Consider the following 22,200-nt stretch of genomic DNA (forward strand, 5'->3'; position numbering starts at 1 on the left):
GCATTATTTTTTCAAGCATTGTTTCAGCCCCATTTTTTCCCCCTCTCCTTCTGGGACTCCATTGATACAGATATTAGATCTTTTGTTATAGTCCCACAGGTCCCAAGGCTTTGTTCATTTTTTTCCAGTTGACTGTCTCTCTGTTGTTCAGATTGCATAATTTCTATTATTCTATTTTGCAATTCACTGGTTCTTTCCTCTGTCCTTTTCATTTTGTTGTTGAGTCCACCCATTGATCTTTGTACTTTGGTTATTATATTTTTCAGTTCTAAAATTTCCATGTGTGTTTTTTTAAATTATATCTTTTACTCTTTTGCTGAGTTTTTTCCATTTTGTTCATTTGTTTCAAGTATGTTTGTAATTGCTTGCTGAAGGACTTTTTACTGTGGCTTCTTTAAAATCTTTGTCACACAATTCTTTTTTTTTTTTTAAGATTTTATTTATTTATTTGACAGAGAGAGAGACACAGTGAGAGAGGGAACACAAGCAGGCAGAGCGAGAGGGAGAAGCAGGCTCCCCGCTGAGCAGGGAGCCCGATGTGGGGCTTGATCTCAAGACCTGGAGATCATGACCTGAGCACAAGGCAGACGCTCAACAAATGAGCCACCCAGGTGCTCCTGTCACATAATTCTAACATCTCTTTCATCTCAGTGTGGGCATGCACTGATTCTTTTTTTTATCCAGCTTGAGATCTTCCTGGTTTTGGGTATCATGAATGATTTTTTTAAAATAGCTTTATTTTTTTAAGTTTATTTTTTAAATAATCTCTACACCCAATGCAGGACTTGAATCCATGGTCCTGAGATCAAGAGTCACATGCTCCTCTGACTGAGCCAGCCAGGTGCCCTTCATGAATGTTTTTTTTACTGGAACCTGGACATTTGAATGTTATGTAATGAGATTTTGGATCTTATTTAAGCCTTCTATTTTAACTGGCTTTCTTTGACATCACTCTGACAAGGGAAGAGAGTGGCACCATCTTACTACTGCCAGGTAGGGACAGAAATCTAGGTTCCCCTCTCATTCTCCATTGCTGCTAGAAGGGGATGCTCCTTATAACTGGACAGGGGTAAAAGTTCCAGCTCCTCACATGGTCTCCATAAACCCTATGGTGGGAGCTTTGTTATTGCTGAGTGATGATGAAAGTCTTGACTCTCCACTAGACCTCCTCTGACAACCACCCAGCAAGGAGGGGTGCCTCATGAATGCTGGGTGGGGGTGGAAATCCAGGTTTCTTATATGATCTTTACAGACAATACAGGGGGTTGAGAACCCTTGCCACTGGCTGATGGGAATCAATGGCCCAGGTTTCTACTGGGGCTGGTGGGGGTATTGGGGTACCTCATTACAACCTCAGGAGGGTGGAAGTTTAGGCTCCCCACTCAGCCTTTTCTGGCATGGGAAGGAGCCACTGTTTTTCTTCTGGTATCTGACAGGAGTAGAGCAGTTATTATCTAAAAGTATTTTGTCTTTCTAGGTTGCTCCTTTCCTGGTCCTTTGGCTAGAGAGAGCAGGCTTTTTGTTGAGTCTTATTTTTGTCTATGTCCATTGAGATTTCCAAGTTGCTGACTTCTTTAGCTCCAAGACTGGGATACACAAGGCAAAAGAAAACTCACCACTATGTTGTTCCTCAGACCCTGGGGTCTCTACCACTCTGCACCTTTCAGAGTCTTCTTATGTTAGTTCTATCTGTAATGTCCAGGGTTTTCTGTTGTACTTAATGTGCTTAGCAAGAAGTATGTTACTATGGATTGAATTGTGTGTCCCACCCCCAAATTCATATGTTGTAGCTCTAACACTCAATGTGATGAGTCTTTGAAAGATAATTAGATTTAGATTTAGATGAGGTCACAAGGTCCCCATGTTGGAATTTGTGCCCTTATAAGAAGAGACACCAGAGAGCTTGCTTCTTCTCTGTCTCTGCCATGTGAGGACACAGCAAGAAGACACTACTCTGGAGAGAAGAGAGTTCTCTCCAGAACCCAACGGTGTTGATACCCTAATCTTGAACTTCTCGCCTACAGTATTATGAAAACATAAATTTCCATTGTTTGAGCCACCTAGTTTATGGGATTTTGTTATGGCAGCCCAAGATGACTAATATATATATGTCTACTCCGTTTTCCTGAAAGCCCTCATTTTTTTTATTACCTGAGTAATTTTTTATCCTTGTACCATAGTTCAATTCTTTCTTCACTAACGGATATTGAGGTTGAATTTTATTCTTGTATAGTATAAGCAACGCTTACAACATCCTTGCACAGATATCATGAAATATTCACAATTTTATTTCTGTCAAGTAAATTTTCCAGAGTAGCTATTACTACATGAAAGAGTTATAATTTTGTTTTTGTTAAACTTTGGCAGATTACTTTTATTTTGTTATTTTTTTAAGATTTTATTTATTTATTTGACAGAGAGAGACAGCAAGAGAGGGAACACAAGCAGGGGGAGTGGGAGAGGGAGAAGCAGGCTCCCCGCAGAGCAGGGAGCCCGATGCGGGACTCGATCCCAGGACCCTGGGATCATAACCTGAGCCGAAGGCAGACACTTAATGACTGAGCCACCCAGGCGCCCCTGGCAGATTACTTTTAAAAATTAGTCTAATAATTAATTGTCTCAACATGATAAAATGTTACGAGGGAGTAAGATAAAAGGTAATACAGCATGATATCATCTATGTAAAAATATATACAGTATATTTTCCACACTAAACAAAGCCTGGAAGGAAATAAATCAAAATGTTAACAGAGGATAGCTCTGAATGGTGGAAGTACGCATGCACTTGATTTTCTTCCTTATTCATTTTTGCATTTGCCAAATATTCTGTAATGAGTATGTAATACTTTTTAAATCTGGAGAAAAAACAGTAACACCAATAAAATCTGCATAAAGGAAGTAATGTATTGGAAGGTGCAAATTAATATATAGTCAAATCTTATAGCAGATGCCACTGGAGAAAAATTTGTATAACAGAAAGATATCTAAATATGAAGCTGAACTGGCCCACCAATTTCACTTCTAGGAATTTATCTTACAAAGACATTTGCATATATGTCCAGAGATACACAGTTTGATTCACCGTTTGTGATAGCAATAAACTGAAAACAGCCTAAGTGTGCGACAATATGGGTTAGTCAAATAAAACATGGTATAGGGCGCCTGGGTGGCTCAGTTGGTTAAGCGACTGCCTTCGGCTCAGGTCATGATCCTGGAGTCCCGGGATCGAGTCCTGCATTGGGCTCTCTGCTCGGCAGGGAGTCTGCTTCTCCCTCTGACCCTCCTCCCTCTCATGCTCTCTGTCTCTCATTCTCTCTGTCTCAAATAAATAAATAAAATCTTTAAAATAAATAAATAAAACATGGTATAATTATGAAAAAGAACTGTGTAGTCACTGAAAAGAAATGAGGTAGAAATATAGACAGATATAGATATATAAACACACACATATGAATATCTGTCTAATTTAAAAGAAAGAAAGCAAGGTTAGAACCACTATCTGAATGTCTCTTTTGTTTTCCACTGTATTATATCCCCAGCGCCTAATGTAGAACATTACCTGGCACTTGTAAGCACTCAATATATACATATACATATGTACATACATATATATGATGAATTTATTATTTTATGTAAGAAAAGAGGGGACTGTATACATATATGCAGAGATCATCTCTTGAAGGAAACACAAAAACTGGTTAAAAGTTGCCTCTGGGGAAGGTAACTGAGAAACGGGATCAACAGTACAGGAAGATTTATTATCATTTATTAAAAATGAGACAATAGGCCCAAAATGGAGTCACTTATGCTAATCCCCACATCTGCAAACCAAGACTCTCCTAGGAATGTAATCTTTAACCAGACAGTCTGGAATGACCTGGTCATCACTAGTGAGGAAGTCTGCCTGATATACCCTTTTTGTCCCCCTTAGGAAGGTGACCTTGCCTGAAATGAGCACTCTTTGCTAATAAACTTTCCTGCCCCCTCTTTGCCTTTAAAACCTTTCATTTTCTACAGCTCCTTGGAACCCCTTTCTATTTGCTGGATAGGATGCTGCCCAATTCATGAATCACTGAATAAAGCCAATTAGATCTTCAAATTTACTGAGTTGAATTTTGTTTTTTCACAGATTTGGCAGCAGTGGTGGGATTGAAGGAAACTTCTGACAGCATTCAGGGACAATGAGAAACACAGGCTTGGTACTTGTGAACCCTTTTGAGTTCTCTGTATTTCTCACCATTTCCAAGGGCCATGGGTAAGCCCCCTTGGTTCTGAGTTCCGCACTCTTTGCATCAAGCTCGTGATCTAATTAGCTTTCCAGTCAGTTCCTCATTTGTCTGGAACCACTAGTTCCATGTTGGGAACTGGTGGTAATTTGGACCACAGTTCACCATTTGATTGGAAAACCCAGTCCTTGGTTCCATCCCCAGATTCCAAACTGGGAACTGCTAGCAATTTAGTCTGCAATTCCGCATTTACTTGGAATTTCCCTAGATTCCACTATAGGAACTGCTATTTGGAATCAGCCCACATTCCTCATTTTGGGGGGTTTGCCAGTACAATCCTTTCTCCAAACCCCAGTTTCACGTTTGGGAATTGCTGGTGGTACACAGCAATGTGTATTTGGCCAGGCCACAGTAATAATATCTCTTGGTTACTGCTGGTATATTAAGATGCAGATGTTTGGTTTGTTTTGTGTAGATAAAGGCTATTGCTACTCAGAAGTAGCTGCAAAATTGTTGGGCACAGGTTGAGCATTTAAAAGTTGTCAGAGCAGTGGCCACCTAACCTAGACTCCCGTGTCAGTATAAGTTGGTCATGGTATGTTTTAGATTGACATTAGGTCACCCACCAATCTCAAGATTGAGATACACTGTAAAAGATCACACAATTCTCTACCCAGCATCACATCCCCTTTAGGCTCAAGAGTCCCAAAGGCTCAGCTTAAAAGATAAATAAATAACGATAAAGATGGGATCCTTAAATTCTAAAAAGTTAAGCATGTCACCTTCTAGCACACATGCTCCTTTGTCTAATCTTAGGTTGTTTTTAATAAGATTTGGTCGTTTTCATTAATATTTATGGCTTCTGGACCATAGGATGTTCACTCTCACCCCCTTTATTCAACATAGTATTGAAAGTCCAAGCCACAGCAATTAGACAACAAAAAGAAATAAAAGGCATCCAAATTGGTAAGGAAGAAGTAAAACTATACACAGATGACATGATACTATCTATAGAAAACCCTAAAGACTCCACCAAAAAAACACTAGAACTGATAAATGAATTCAGTAAAACTGTAGGATACAAAATCAATGCACAGAAATCTATTGCATTCCTATACACTAATAAAGCAGCAGAAAATGAAGTTAAGAAAGCAATCCCATTTACAATTGCACCAAAACCAATAAAATATCTAGGAATAAACTTAACCAAAGAGGTGAAAGACCTGTACTCTGAAAGCTATAAAACACTGATGAAATAAAATTCAAATGATGCAAAGAAATGGAAAGACATTCCATGCTCATGGATTGGAAGAACAAATATTATTAAAATGTCTATACTAGGGCACCTGGCTGGCTCCGTCGGGAGAGCATGCAACTCTTGATCTTGGGGTCATGAGTTTGAGCCCCATGTTGGGTATAGAGATTACTGAAAAATTAAATAAAATTACAACAAAAAAAATTTAAATAAAATAAAATGTCTATACCACCCAAAGCAATCTACAGATTTAAGGCAATCCCTATCAAAATGCCAACAGCAATTTTTACGGAGCTAGAACAAACAATCCTAAAATTTGTGTGAAACCACAAAAGACCTCAAATAGCCAAAGGAATCCTGAAAGAGAAAAACAAAACTGGAGGTATCACAATCCAGATTTCAAGTTATATTACAAACTGGTAGTAATTATAACAGAATGATACTGACATAAAAATAGACACATAGATCAATGGAATAGAACAGAAAACCCAGAAATAAACTGCAATTATATCATCAATTAGGTGGCTCAGTCGGTTGAGCACCTGCCTTTGGCTCAGGTCATGATCCCAGGGTTGAGTCCCACATCAGGCTCCTTGCTCAATGGGGAGCCTGCTTCTCCCTCTGCCTGCAGCTCCCCCTGCTTATGCTCTCTCTCTGACAAATAAATAAATAAAATCTTAAAAAAAAAAAAGACCTAAATGTGAGACTTGAAACCATAAAAACCCTTTCCCCTCCCCAAATTTTAATTTAAATTCTAGTTAGTTAATGTATAGTATAATATTGATTTCAGGAGTAGAATTTAGTGATTCATCACTTATGTGTAACACCCAGTGCTCATCATAACAAGTGCTCTCCTTAATACCCATCACCCATTTAGTCCATCTCCCACCCACCATGAAACCGTAAAAATCCTTGAAGAAAGCACAGTCAGTAATCTCTCTGACATTGGCCATAGCAACAAGACGTCTCTTGAGGCAAGGGAAATAAAAGCAAAAATAAACTATTGAGACTACATCAAAATAAAAAGCTTCTGCACAGCAAAGAAACAATTAACAAAACTAAAAGGCAACCTGCGGAATGGGAGAAGGTATTTACAAAGGACATATTCTGATAAAGGATTAGTGTCCAAAATATATAAAGAACTGATACAACTCAACACCCAAAAACCAAATACTCCAATTAAAAAATGGGCAAAAGACATGAACAGACATTTCTCCAAAGAAGACATACAGTTGGCCAACAGACACATGAAAAGATGCTCGACATCACTCATCATCAGGGAAATGTAAATCAATGCAAATCAAAACTACAATGTGTTATCACTCCCCCCCTCCCCAGAATGGCTAAGTCAAACATCAAAAACACAAGAAACAACCAGTGTTGGTGAGGATGTGGAGGAAAAGGAACCCTCTTGCACTGTTAGTGGGAATGCAACTGGTGCAGACACTGGGGAAAACAGTATGGAGGTTTCTCAAAAAATTAAAAATAGAACTACCCTATGGCCCAGGAATTGCTCTCCTAGGTATTTACCCAAAAAATACAAGAACACGGGGTGCCTGGCTGGCTCAGTTAGAAGAGCATGTGACTCTTGATCTCAGGGTCATGAGTTTGAGCCCCATGTTGGGTGTAGAGATTACTAAAAAAATAAATACAACTTAAAAAAAAAATACAAGAACATTAACTCAAAGGAATACATTCACCCCTATGTTTATTGCAGCATTATTTAGAGTAGCCAAGATATGGAAGCAGCCCCAGTGTCCATAGATGAATGGATAAAGAAGAGGTGGTATACATATAATGGAATACTATTGAGCCACAAAAAAAAGAACGAAATCTTGCCATTTGTAACAACATGGATGGAGCTAAAGAGTATTATGCTAAGCAAAATAAGTCAGTTAGAGAAAGGCAAACACCATATGATCTCACTCATATGTGGAATTTAACAAACAAAACAAACAAGCAAAGAAAAAAAGAGAGAGAGAGAGAGAGAAACCAAGAAGTAGGCTCTTAACTATAGAGAACAAACTGATGGTTACCAGAAGGGAAGGGTTGGGGAGACAGGGGAAATAGGGGATGGGGATTAAAGAGTACACTTATCATGATGGGAAAAAAAAAGGTTTCAAAATTCCAAAATACCTTCATTAAAAGATGCATTGCAAAAAAGCAAATGAAAAATTAAAGACACAGCGGTACCTAAAACAAAACACTATAAGACTGACGTAACTCCACTGCTCCCCTCTATCCTTCTTTATTTGACTACTCATTCCAGTAATCCTCCGCCTGAATTGTCTTTCCACTCTGAAAAGACTACAAGACCGTAAACAAAAGTCTGCCAAACGAGTGACCTTACAGACACACCCATACTATCCTCAAAAGAGAGCCCCTATCTGGACCCCTCCCAGAGTTGATGGGACTCTATGGGATTTTTTGCTAAACTGCTATGTTATTCCCTTCAAGCAGCCAAGGGAAAACTAAAATTAAAGCTAATGGAAAACTTTGCCAAATTCTGGTAGATACCCGAGCTGCATACAGATGGGATCCTGGAAAAACTGGCAGAACCCAGCTCAAGGTGAGAACTCCTACCAGAGTCAGCTCTTCTCTATCTCTGACTGTAGTACCAAGTAGAGAGAGAAAATAAAATATCTTTCGCACCCTCTTTGTGGCTACCTCTTGAGTCCAAGAATATTTACTGTTTGTCCCAGGTGAACACTGACAAGATATTTAAAAGGATTTTTGGGGTGCCTGGGTGGCTCAGATGGTTAAACACCTGCCTTCGGCTCAGGTCATGATCCCGGGGTTCTGGGATCCAGCCCTGCATCGAGCTCCCTGCTCAGCAGGGAACCTCCTCCCTCTCCCTCTGCCTGCCCCTCTGCCTACTTGTGCTCTCTCTCTCTCTGTCAAGTAAATAAAATCTTAAAAAAAAAAAAAAAAGAAATGTAGTAAAAATGAAACCAAACACTTTTCGGGTTCACATGATCTGAGGTAATCTTTAGTAATTAAAAGCTAGTTTACATTTGTTGGTTTAATTAAACTAGATATGTCTTTAGAATTATCAACATTAAAAACAATGCAGACGGGGCGCCTGGGTGGCTCAGTCAGTTAAGAGTTTGCCTTCAGCTCAGGTCAGGGTCTCAGAGTCCTGGGATAGAGCCCCGTGTGGGGGGAGGGGGGCTCCCCTGCTCAGCAGGGAGTCTGCTTCTCCCTCTCCCTTTCCCCGCTCATTCTCTCTCAAATAAATAAATAAAATCTTTAAAAATTTTTTTAAAAATAAAAACAATGCAGACACACAACTTTTATTCTACCTGGGGTTATTAGTCAAATAAGTTCTTGTTATCTCTGTTACAAAACTTCTCCGCAAGAAAAAAATAACTTGGTATGATGAAATTTGTATAATTAATCTAAAAATAATTGTTGAGAACAAGTAAATTAAATAGATATAAGTGAGATAAAAGTTTTTAGGTGAATTTTTGATGGTTCCCCCAAATCTTTTTAGTAACCTGAAACCTTAAAGTTTTGCTAAGTTAAATGATGAATAGTCTAAATATCTGGATCATTTCTAAATAATATAAAGTACTGAAACATTAATTACTGAACATAGGTTTATCTACTTTGGGCTTCCTTTTATAGAGGAACAAAAGATATTTGCATCTGTTAGTAAACCATGTTTTGTGCCACATTAAAAAAATTACTATGAGAAAGCATATGTTTCGGGGTGCCTGGGTGGCTCAGTCGGTTAAGCATCTGCCTTCAGCTCAGGTCATGAACTCAGAGTCCTGTGATTAAGCCCCGCATCCGGCTCCCTGCTAAGTGGGGAGTCTGCCTCTCCCTTTCTCTCTGCCCCTCTCTCCCCCCCGCTTATGCTCTCTCTCTCTCTCTCAAATAAATAAATAAATAAAATCTTTATTTAAAAAAAGAAAGCATGTTTCTAGAAGTTATAAAACATATTTATATGTCTGCCAAGCCACAGAATGCTAATGCAATTGCTCACTTCATAGTTTCCACTAGAAATTAAAGGTTTTTAGGGGCTAAAAAAAGTCTAATATATGTAATTTAAACTACTTGAAATAATAAGGAAAACATTCTCCATATGCAAGGAAAGTAGGATGTGAGTTTTTGGTAAAAGAAGGTATGGTAGGGGCGCCTGGGTGGCTCAGTCAGTTAAGCATCTGACTCTTGATCTCAGCTCAGGTCTTGATCTCAGGGTCGTGAGTTCAGGCCCCGTGACTTAAAAAAAAAAAAAAAAAGTATGGTAAAAGAAAAATGGAAATGCTTTTTTTGGTTGAGGAAAAAGAAAATAATTTTGTCCTAAAGTGAGCCTCCAGTTATCATTTTAAAATATTGTGTTTTGGGGCACCTGGGTGGCTCAGGCAGTTGAGTGTCTGGCTTTTGATTTCAGCTCAGCTCATGATCTCAGATTGAGCCCAGCTCTGCACTGAGTGTGGAGCCTGCTTGGGGTTCTTTCTCTCCCTCTCCCTCTGCCTCTCTGCCCTTGTTCATGCTCTCTCTCTCAAAAAAGTAAAACATGAAATGAAATAATGAAATGAAATGAAATAAAATGTTGTGTTTCACAGAAATAACCAGATTTCCTTGTCAATTTCATTATACTGAACTTTCATCAGATCTTTTTTTTTCTTTCATCAGATCTTTAACACATTTTTTTAAAAGTCTTTTGTCACTTATAGACAGTTCATGTATTACTCTGATGCTTTTGCAAAAGTCCCTACAAAGGTGCTTCATCAAGAAGATTCACTGAGGGCGCCTGGGTGGCTCAGTCGAAGCGTCTGCCTTCAGCTCAGGTCATGATCCCAGGGTCCTGGGATCAAGCCCCGCATCGGGCTCCCTGCTCGGCGGGAAGCCTGCTTCTCCCTCTCCCACTCCCCCTACTTGTGTTCCCTCTCTCGCTGTGTCTCTGTCAAATAAATAAATAAAATCTTTAAAAAAAAAAGATTCATTGAAAGGACTCTAGCAAACACAGGTTTCTGATAACTTTAAGATTAAAAAAAAATGAACAAAGTAAGACTTTCCAGAATTAATGGAAAAAAAAAACTAGATTTAAGCAAGAATTAATAACATGGGACTTAATGAGCTGAGGAGGATGATTATAATTTTTATGACTTCTTGCTTGAAACATTGCTGGTTCTTTAATGTTTTATTTTTCCAGATTGAGGAAACTTTTTCTCTTAAGCCATTTATGACTTATAACAAGTTAGTAAAGTATGCCTCTGTAACCAAAGATGAAACATTTACTTTTTCTCCCTACCTAATCCCTCCAAAATTTGAAAACTCTTGAGTATTCTTATTATGACAAAATAGTTATTCACACAAGTTCAATGAGACAATATTCTCCTTGTAACAGGACACAAATGGAAACATTGGTTATATTACCAAGGCTTTGACTGGAATGTTCTATTTAAGAGAGACAAACATAGATTCAGATATAACCAGACAGCTTTGAAGAAATAAGGTCGACTTTATGGAGCCAATAAAGCCCCTTGGAAAAACTGACCTGGTACCTTGTTCATAATGTTCCAGCAAAGCAGTCTTTAAAAAAAAAAAAAAGAAAGAAAGAAAGAAAGAAAGAAATGCTTATATGGTCAATCACTATTCTTGCTGCACTTATGTAAATAATCAGACCAAGTTTAATGCAGATGAATTAGTTTTATTGTAATTATCTTTGATAAAAATGGGGATAATTATAGAGACAAAAATTATGTTTGCACCTTTGTCCATATTAGATTCTAACCCTGTTAATTGTCTTTGAATTTTTCTTATATACCTGTATACTGGTCTGGGTCCTGAATTCTTCTAGTTCCCTCAAATATCTGGCTGCAACTCTCCAAACTAACATTTCCAATTTTCTTTTCTCCTTTTGATTTGGAATCACTAAGAACAAAGACTGCCTTTGAATTTCCTCGGATGGAACTAAATCAGGTCCTTTTCGCTACCCAGATGGCAGCCAAACTTCAGGAACCTGAGCCTTGGGGACATGTCCTACAGCTGAGGAAGTTGCCACCTGCCATCTGGCCCTGTGCACCTCAAAATCTTTGAGCTGGACACCTGAAAATCAAATTGTCTAAGAAGAGAAGTAGCTGATGTTATGATAAATTGCTTCCACTCAAGGAGCTGGATCAAGACTTCATACTTAAACTGAACATGAAACTCTTTCTTCCTCTCTTTCTTTCCTTTACTCTGGCTTTGGCTTGGAAAGATAACACTATCATCTGGATCTCCCAGGTCATTGTTAAGGCGGGTAACCCTTCAGACTGCTAGATTGGTCATCAAAAATTTTGATCTGTCCATGATGCTAGAGACCCCCTGGTCCATTTCCCTGTCTCTGGTTAACAATCCCAAACCTGGGGAAGGGACACCAGTCAAGGGTAATCAGAAGAAAACCACCTGTGTGGTCTACAGACCCCTAAATTTTACTGGTCTCCATGACTGTCGCCTTTCCAGTCCTGAACCACAGACTCAAACAGGAATTGCCAGGAGGCATTCCTGATTCAAAATTAGCTTGGTAGACCAGTGTTCCCCTGGCTAGTATTAAATGCAAATGAGGCTATGATCAGGAACGTCTTAACTCTTGAAAGTATTGCAGAATCCACTGCTAAAATTATAGCTGCCCGACAAAAATCCTTAGGCTCTCTGGCCAAAGTTATTCTTGATAATAAGACAGACTTTAATTCTCTCTTAGCTGAGCAAGGAAGTGTCTGCCATGACCAACATCACCTGCTGAGCCTGGATTAACACTTCTAGGGAGGTTGAAATTCAGTTACATAAGCTCACCGACCAAGTCACTTGGCTTAAAAAGGTGACTCCTTTAGGGCACCTGGGTGGCTCAGTCATTAAGCGTCTGCCTTCGGCTCAGGTTGTGATCCCAGGGTCCTGGGATCAAGCCCCGCTTCGGGCTCCCTGCTCTGTGGGAAACCTGCTTCTCACTCTCCCACTCCCCCTGCTTGTGTTCCCTCTCTTGCTATGTCTCTCTCTGTCAAATAAATAAATAAAATCTTAAAAAAAAAGTGACTCTTTTAATGGGGTCTTTCTTTGACTTGCTTGATTTTTATTGGTTTGGGTCTTAGGGATCATGACTCCAAAGTGCACTCCAAACATTGGGAATTTTCCTGCTAATAATAATCACACTAGTCTCCCTGGTGCACCGTATCTTCTCAAAGGCTTTATTTTCTTTTTTTAAGGTTTTATTTATTTATTGGAGAGAGAGAAGGCATGAGCAAGGGGAGGGGCAGAGGGAGAGGGAGAAGCAGACTCCCTGCTGAGTCAGGAGCCCAACCCAACTCGGGGCTCGATCCCAGGACCCCAGAATTATGACTTGAGCGGAAGGCAGAAACTTAAGGGACTGAGCCACCCAAGTGCCTCCCTCTCAAAGGTTTTAAACACACTGTTTGCTGCTGTTAACCACCAAGCAAATGATCTCCCTAAGACTGGAACATCAGAAAAGGAACAAAAAGAACCACCAACTTTAAAACTGTAAACTTGAAGTTATAACCTGTGAATGTCACAGAGATTAGGGGGGAAAAGTCATGACCTGTGAGTACCAGACAAAGAATCAACAGAAACTTCAAGAACTTCAGAGCAGTAGCTGGGAGGGGCGCTAATGCCAAGCTCAGTTTAGCTGTGAGCTATGATCAAAAGAGGGGAACTTTGAAACAAGAGCCAACAGGACCAAAATGGAGTCAGTTATGCTAACCCCCACATCAGCAAACCAAGACTTAATACCTAACCTAATTGCAGTTTCAGCTCTTCCCAGGAACAGAAACTTTAATGAGTCAATCTGGAATTACCTGGTCAGCACTAGTGAGGAAATCTGCCTGACAGACCCCTTCTGTCCCCTCAAGCAGGTGGCCTTGCCTGAAACAATGCACTCTTTACTAATAAACTTCCTTTTCCCCACCCCTTTTCTGCCTTTAAAAACCTCTCCTTTCGGGGAGCCTGGGTGGCTCAGTCATTTAGTGTCTGCCTTCGGCTCAGGTCATGATCCCAGGGTCCTGGGATTGAGCCCCGCATCGGGCTCCCTGCTTGGCGGGAAGCCTGCTTCTCCCTCTCCCACTCCCCCTGCTTGTGCTCTCTCTATCAAATAAATAAATAAAATCTTTTAAAAAACCCAAAAACTGATTCTAAAGTTTATATGAAGTGGCATAAGACCCAGAATAGCCAACACAATACTGAAGGAGAACAACAAAGTTGTAGAACTGATATTACCTACCTGACTTTGAGACTTACTATAAATTCTCAGTAATCAAGACGTGGTATTGATGAAAACAATAGACAAATAGATCAATGGGACAGAATCGAGAGCCCAGAAAGACCCACATGAATACAGCTGACTGTGTTTTTACAAAGAAACAAAGGCAACACAGTGGAATAGAGATAGTCCCCTTCTCAACAAATGGTGCCAGAACAACAGGATGTCTGCATGCAGAGAAAAAAATGAATGAATGAATGAACAAATGAAAGAAAGAAAGAAGGAAAAAGAATCCAGTAACAAATCTTATATCTTTCATAAAAATTAACTCAAAATGGATCATAGATCTAAATGTAAAACACAAAGATAATAAACTCCTAGAAGAAAAACTAGACTACCTTGGGTATGGCAATGACTTTTTTAGATGGAACACCAAAGGCACCACCCATGAAAACAATATTTGGTAAGTTGAACTTTATTAAAACTTCTGGAATGCCTGGGTGGCTCAGTTGGTTAAGCGTCTGCCTTCAGCTCAGGTCATGATTTCAGGGTCCTGGGATCAAGCCCCGCATCGGGCTCCCTGCTCAGTGGGGAGCCTGCTTCTCCCTCTGCCCCTCCCCCTGCTTGTACTCTCTCTCTGTCAAATAAATAAAATCTTCTAAAAAAATAAAATTAGGGCACCTGGGTGGCTCAGTCGTTAAGCATCTGCCTTCGGCTCAGGTCATGATCCCAGGGTCCTGGGATTGAGCCCCACATCAGGCTCCCTGCTCGGCAGGAAGCCTGCTTCTCCCTCTCCCACTCCCCCTGCTTGTGTTCCCTCTCTCGCCATGTCTCTCTCTGTCAAATAAATAAATAAAATCTAAAAAAACAAAACAAAACAAAACTTTCCTTTCTACAGCTCTTCAGAGCTCTTTTCTATTTGCTAGTTGGGATGTTACCCAATTTATGAATCACTGAATAAAGCCAGTTAGATCTCCAAATTTACTCAGCTGAATTTTGTTTTCAACACACTGGGTATCATTTGTATGGTTTTAAATGTTTACCATGTACCTGTGTTGCTTTTTCAAATCATTTTAACTTTAAAATTAATAAAAATAAAGAAAGTCTCAGCTGGAAGTCTGCTTATTTCAAGTAATTCAGCAGAATAAAATTCTAGGACAAGAAAAATCACTTGCAGAATTTGTGGGAGTGTTCTGAGCTCTGCCGGGGTGAAAATTACATAATGGGCACTAGGAGCCCACAGGCCAAGAAAGGACACAGGTTAGTTTGATCATAGGGTCCTATTTGTTTGTTTGTTTGTTTATTTTATTTAAAAGACCTTATTTATTTAAGATAGAATGAGAGAGCTCGAGCGTGGGGGAAGAGCAGAGGGAGAAGGAGAAGCAGGCTCTCCACTGAGCAGGGAGCCCAACGCAGGGCTCAATCCCAGGTTCTCCAGATCATGACCTGAGTCGAAGACAGACGCTTAACTGACTGAGCCACCCAGGCGCCCCCATAGGGTCCTCTTTAAACAGCTGTCTGAAGGAAAGGACATGGGCAGGCAAAGGGCAGTTAACCTGCTGATTTCTGCTTTGTGTGCCTTTATCAGAAAGAGATCAGGAATTGGGGGTTTTGTTAATTTTAGGGAATGGCTTTGGGTCAATAAAGATCCAGCCCAATATCCCCCTTTTTCTTCATGTGCAAACATGAAGAGTGGACATGGGTGGGTGTCTGAATTTTCACTCTGGGGCCCCAGCAAGAACCTCCTTGCCAAAAATGGAGGACTTCTCTCCCACTGGACAGAGGCAAGAAGAGGAGACATCCATTTTCAACAAAGATGGTTTTCTATGCACTGTGGCCAATTCAGTTTTGATTGCACTGAGGATAACTTTCTACAAGAGAGCCTAGGGCTGAAAGTTGAAAGACCAAAGCTCTAGCCCCAGCTCTGCCTCTAACTGGGCACAAACTCGGGGCAGGGACTTCTCCTTGGGCCTCAGTTTCCTCACTAGTAAAGTCAGAGTCTTGGACTAAAGCCGTATTTCCCCAGACATCAACCATTCACACATCTTATACATGATTTTGGCCAAATCTACCTATCTTATTAATGTAACATCTTTAAATGCATTCACTTTTTTTAGATTAAATAAATTTATTTTAAAAGGAAAGTTTAGGGGCGCCTGGATGGCTCAGTAGTTTAAGTATTTGACTGTTGATTTTGGCCCAGGTCATGATCTCAGGGTTGTGAGATAGAGCGTCGCATTGGGCTTCTGCACTGAGTGTGGACCCTGCTTAAGATTCTCCCTCTCCCTTTCCCTTTGCCCCTCCCACCCCCAGTTCATGCTCTCTCTCTCTAAAAATAAAAAATAAATGGGTGCCTCAGTGGCTCAGTCAGTCAGGCTTCTGTCTTCGGCTCAGGTCATGATCTCAGGGTCCTGGGATCAAGCCCCACATCAGGCTCCCTGCTTGGTGGGGTGTCTACTTCTCTCTCTGCCTCTCTCTCTGTGCTCCCTCTCTCTCAAATAAATAAAATCTTTAGAAATAATAATAATAAAATAAATAATAAAAATAAATAAAAGGAAAGTTTGTATCACTATAATAAACAGAGAGTCTGTAGCATTTGACATAAATGGAAGGCACTATTAAAAACAAAAAATAATGTTTTTATAATTATCACAGCTAACACTTGAGCCCATCAATTAATCTTAATAGCACAAAAAGAGTTATAGACATCTCATAGCTCCTGATGTGATGAAATTGGTAGTACAAAACACCACCTATGAGGTGTTCTTGTAAAAAAATTACTGGGACACCTGGGTGGCTCAGTCAGTTAAGCATCTGCTCAGGTCATGATCCCAGGGTCCTGGGATCCAGTCCTGCATTGGGCTCCTTGGTCTGCAGGGAGACTGCTTCTCCCTCCGCCTGCCATTCCCCCTGCTTGTGCTCGCTCACTCTCTCTCTCTCTGACAAATGAATAAATAAAATCTTTTAAAAAAATTAAATGTGAACTTAATCAAGTCTCTAGGTTTAACCACCAATCGATAGGAGATTCAAGGGACAGAGGAACATGTTAAATGACACCATAGGAATGCAGCCAGCTCCTATTCAAACGTGTAAAACTTCACAGGACAGTTGCCTCGTTTCTTCAACCAATCAGCGGTAAGAGAAAAAAATCTGGGGGAGCAAATATGTAAATTCAAAGGGATTTAAGGGACATATCAACCAAATACCATGCCTAAATTTTTATCTGGATCCTGATTCATATAAACCAAATGTAAAAATAATATTAGAGGCAATTAGGAAAATTTGAACACTGCCTGGATATTTATCATCATTAAGGGATTATTCTTCATTTTTAATGGGTGACAATGATACTGTGGATATGTTTTTTTAAAGAGTCATTACATTTGGGGCACCTGGGTGGCTCAGTGGGTTGGGTGTCTGCCTTTGGTTCAGGTCATGATCCCGGGGTCCTGGGATCGAGCCCTACATTGGGCTCCCTGTTCGCTGGGGAGCCTGCCTCTTCCTCTCCCTCTACCCCTCCCTTCTCCTCATGCTCTCTCTCTCTCTCTCTCTGTCAAATAAATAAATAAAATCTTAAAAAAAAACGAGTCATTACATTTTAGGAGGGGAAGAAAAAAAGAATCATTACATTTTAGAGATACATATCGAAGTATTTACAGACTAAATAATACAATGCTTGGTATTTGCTATAAAATAATATGGTGGTGGAGGTTTGGGGATGTAGATGAAAGGAAACCATTAATTGACCATGAATCGATAATTGCTGAAGCTGAGTGGGATACATGGGAGTTCATTATCTAATTATTCTACTTTTATATATGTTTAAATTTTTCATAATTAAAAAGTTATTAAAAATAAGCAATGAAGGGCACCTGGTGGGCTCAGTGGTGGAGGGTATGACTCTTGATCTTGGGGTTGTGAATTCAAGCCCCACGTTGAGTGTAGAGATTACTTTAAAATAAAATCTTAAAAAAACCAATAAAAATAAAAATGAGCAATGAAATACAAACAATGGTAAATCTAATAAACTTATAAAATAAAAACATATTTACAAAAACACATTTCATGCTGATGAGGTTTTCTCATATGGTGCTTCTGTTCAACAAGTTGAATATTAGAGGCCATACATACAAGAAAGAAGAATTATTTAAAGAAGAGTATAAGGGCAAACCTCAATGTGACAGTAAAACTCCTTTACTGCAAAATACGTTCCTAAGAAGTATGGAGATCTTAATTCTTTTTACTTTAAAAGCGAGAAAAAATATCATTGTGTTGCTTTTTAATGGAAGTAAAAACGTATCATCCTGGGTCTGTAGCAATAATATCCATGAAATTACAGGTTTTATATGATAGTTATTTCTCTAAGATCCATTAAAATAAGGCCATGAACATTAAAATTCTGAAATTATAATAGACACCAAAAGCCACTCCCTGGGCCACCTGCAGTTGACACAGGGAAACCCTGGACTGGGAGACCACACCTGAGCCTGTCAACCAGACCCCTCTGGGATCTGAGAGTTTACCAGAAGCCGGGCTCTGACACCAGGGATGTTCAGTCCATGGTGTCTTCCTCCCTGGATGGGGAGCTGGGCCACCCTACCTGTAAGCCAGAAGGAGCCCTGACGCCCCAGAATCTTGACCATGGAAGAATGTTTCCAGTTGAAGACTACGGTCTTCCCCGGGGCAGTATGGCAGGGCAGTTCCGCTGTGTCTCCCACCTTCGCCAACACCACCTCTCTTCCCAGAGGGACCGCGGGGAGCATCGCTAGGTGGAAGAAAAGGAGGTCAGGCCTCAAGGCCATCCCCCCACTTTTGCATCTCCCAGGCAGCCCCTCCTCCCACCAGGATCCCAAGGACTGAGCACTCACCCAACTGCAGCACCAGGAGCAGGTGCCTAAAAGCAGCCCCTCGACTCATCGTGGCCTTGCTGAGGCAGGCAGGGACCTGGGCCTTCCCCCACACAAAGGGCAGGGCCTGAGGGAGATACCAGTCATTAGTCAGCAGGCATTTATTGGGCTTGGGGCTCAAAGGGATCCAGGGGGATGATAGGCAATCTCACCCATACAGCCGAGCCAGGGACCTAGACATGCTGACTGCTAAGCAGACATCCATCCGGACGTGCTACACAAGGCTGTGCCCAGGCCAGAGTGGGTTCTCAAAGTGGAATCAGAGAAGGATTCACAGAGAAGGTGGCAGATTGGTGGGGACTGAGACAGGGGCGGCCAGGCCAGGCCAGGCCGTGAAGGTCTTTGACTGCCCTGCTGTGAGGCCGGGCCGTGGCCCTAGGCACCAGGGAGCCAGTAAAGGACTTTATGTCAAGAAGGACATGATTTAGGGGCGCCTGGCTGGCTCCGTCCTTAAGCGCCTGCCGTCGGCTCAGGTCATGATCCCAGGGTCCTGGGATCGAGCCCCACATCGGGCTCCCTGCTCGGCGGGAAGCCTGCTTCTCCCTCTCCCCCTCCCCCTGCTTGTGTTCCCTCTTGCACTGTGTCTCTCTCTGTCAAATAAATAAAATCTTTAAAAAAAAAAAAAAAAGAAGGACATGATTTGGTTTGCAGAGTGGCTCCCTCAGCGGCTCTGTAAAAGGCAAGCTGGAGGAGGCCGAGCCCAGGAAGCAAGGTTGCCACAGTCCTGGTGAGAGAGGACAGGCCCAAACTCAGACAAGTCAGAATTATGGAAATGTGGAAAAAGAGACCGCCCTGAGGGGCATGTCTGAGGGCAAATCCCCAGGACCTGGGGCCAGATACACTGTATGGGGTGAGGGAGAGAAGGAGCAGAGAGTTAACTCCCTGCTCACTCTCAGACCAACCCTGTAAGGCCTCTGAGGGAAGGCAGAAAAATGCTGTTTGGTTTCTGTGAGCTCCGGAGATGGTGGAGGCTGGGGCGGGGGGAGGGGAGGGGGTGTAGAAAGGCTCTGAATGAACCTAGCACAATGGGCGGCCTGAGGTTAGAGCAGCGATTCTCTCTCTCTCTCTTTTTTTTTAAGATTGTATTTATTCAGGGCGCCTGGGTGGCTCAGTTGGTTAAGCAACTGCCTTCGGCTCAGGTCATGATCCTGGAGTCCCGGGATGGAGTCCCGGGATCGAGTCCCGCATCGGGCTCCCTGCTCAGCGAGGAGCCTGCTTCTCCCTCTGACCCTCCCCCCTCTCATGTACTCTCTCTCATTCTCGCTCTCTCAAATAAGTAAATAAAATCTTAAAAAAAAAAAAAGATTGTATTTATTCATTTGAGAGAAAACGAGAGCACAAGCAGGGAGGAGAGGCAGTGGGAGAGGGAGAAGCAGGCTCCCTGATGAGCAGGGAGCCCGAGGCGGGGCTCCACCCTGGGCCCCAGGACCCCGAGTTCCCGACCCAAGCCGAAGACAGATCCCCAACCGACTGAGCCACCCAGGCACCCAGAGCATCGATTCTCAAAGTGTGGTCCTGGATCAGCAGCAGCTGTTAACTTGTTAGAAATGCAAATTCTCAAGCCTCGCCCCAGACCTGCTGAATCAGAAACTGAGGGGGGGAGGGCGGGGAGGGGGGCACCCCACCATGCCACAGCAGTGAGTCAGGCAGCCTGTCGGGGGCAGGGCAGAGATCCCAGCTGGGAGTCTGGAGAGGACTCAGGGAGGGAGGGGGTGGGATGTGGGAAGGCATCTGAGGCTTGGTGGAGAATCTTGACAGGGAGGCTAGAGGGTCAGGGCTGTTTTTTTGTTCTGCAGGCAACTGGCAGGAACTGCTGAGTTTTGAGCAGAAATGGGACATGGTCTGTATAGAGCTTTAGGAAGGGGACCAGATGACATGGAGGGAGTGGGGACTGGAGGAAGGCCACCAGATAATGTCTGGAAAGCAGATGGGAACAGGGCTCGTATCTTTGAGCTCCAGGCTCAGACTGGAAGTAGGCCTCAGAGGGGTGGCTGCCTTGGGGGGCAGTGTCAGCGTGAACTTGGTCCAGAGCTTGGCAAGAAGAGATCCTACATCCAGACTTGTTTCTCTGTCCCCCAGCCCAGTCTTTGATTTGGGCCCCCACCCCCCACCACACCCCACAGCTTGATCTCCTCCAGGATGAAGATGATGCTCCAGCCAGCTCTGCCACCACTGTAGGCCTGGCACCAGCTGGAGCATCGAGAAGAGATTTAGGATGTGTTTGGTTAACTTAAACCAAATCGAATTGAATGGAGGAGGGAAAATCACTGACTTCTTTCTGTACTCAACATATTAATTCTGTTACTAAAGTGGGTCATTTAAGAATGTGTCCACACCTAACCCTGGCCTAGATGAAGCCAAGTCACCCCAATCCATGTTGCCTACTCTTGTGCTCCCCCACCCCCTCTCCCCACCCCCTCCCACCCCTGAGCCATTCTCCAACCTCCTTGCCCTGCTCTCTACAAGGAGGCTGACTTCTGCAGACCGTACCACCCAGCTCCCTTGCCACCACCCGCCCCGCCCCGCTACTAGTTGGGGTTGGCCAGTGGAAGCACCCACAAGATGGGAGGGTCAGGGAAGGAGGCTGGGGTATTTTTCCTAACTCTCTTCCTACTCGGGCACACTTTCCAGCAACAGCTATACTCCCTCCATGCGCTGGCTGGTTCCCTCTTCACGCCTCTGGGAATAACCCCCTTTCTGCAGTCTCTTGAACCATCTAAGGCAGATTCTGTTTCCTGTTGGGCACTGGCCCATGATAGGGATGTAGTCCTCAGATGTGCTGGGGACATGGGCCTCCTAATGAGGTTTGGGGGAAGATATATACATCATATATATTACATATGATATACATGCCATCTCCAGTCACTCCATCTGCCTGAAAGAGGAATGTCCCAGGGCCTAACACAAGGTAGGGGCTTGACAGAATTTTTTTTTTAAGTTTATTTATTTTTTAAGTAATCTCTACAGACCCAACGTGGAGCTCAAACTCATGACCCTGAGATCAAGAGTTGCATGATCTTCCGACTGAGCCAGCCAGATGTCCCTGATAGAATTTTTTTTAACCGGGGAAATAGGAAGTGAAGAGATCAAGAAGGTTTCCAGAAATGGAGGACAGAGGCTGGTCACAGGTGTAGTTGTTTACAAGTTAGCATGGGGCATGGAGGTGCTGAGAGGAAGGCTGAGGGGAGAGAGTGGGGTATGGCCGCTCTTATATCTGAGAGTGGTTCCCACTGTCCTCCCGTCCCAGACTCAATATGTCCTTGGTGAGTGGAAAATAAAGGAGCCTCCATTTGGAATATCCCTTCCCTGGGGTCCAAATTCAGGGTAGATGCCTAGGGAAGGCTAGGGACATTCTTGACCCTTCCCCGAATGGTGGTCATTCCTTCTTCCTCACGCCATGATCCTGAGGTCTGTGCAGAGGGCTTCTTCCCCACCTCCAGCTCCTTGTACTGTCCCAACTCACCCAGGGCTCAGCTCGGTGGAGGAGGCTATGGGTTTCCAGCTGCTGCTTGCTTTGGTGACTTGGGCTTCCGCTGCCGCCCCAGAGAGCAGGCTTTTGATTCCCACATCCTCATCCTCCCCAGAGGCGCTCTGCCCCAGTACAGTGACATCCTG

The 22,200-nt window shown here is 42.5% G+C and overlaps 1 protein-coding gene across 2 annotated transcripts in view; it reads right to left on the reverse strand.

Annotated features, from left to right (window-relative positions):
* Positions 1–22,200, reverse strand: part of CD4 (CD4 molecule) — a 43,011-nt gene that overhangs the window by 17,860 nt on the left and 2,951 nt on the right. For both annotated transcript variants that reach the window (XM_035028346.1, XM_035028345.1), the window contains exons 2-3: positions 18,547–18,652; positions 18,279–18,443 (exon numbers count right to left, since the gene is read on the reverse strand). In XM_035028346.1, coding sequence (XP_034884237.1) covers positions 18,279–18,443; positions 18,547–18,595 — 214 coding nt within the window. In that variant the 5' untranslated portion in view covers positions 18,596–18,652. The remainder of the gene's footprint in view (positions 1–18,278; positions 18,444–18,546; positions 18,653–22,200) is intronic.

Source organism: Mirounga leonina, unplaced genomic scaffold (assembly GCF_011800145.1).
Source record: "Mirounga leonina isolate KUSES-001 unplaced genomic scaffold, KU_Mleo_1.0 Mir_201, whole genome shotgun sequence".
In the NCBI taxonomy this organism is placed as follows: Eukaryota; Metazoa; Chordata; class Mammalia; order Carnivora; family Phocidae; genus Mirounga; species Mirounga leonina.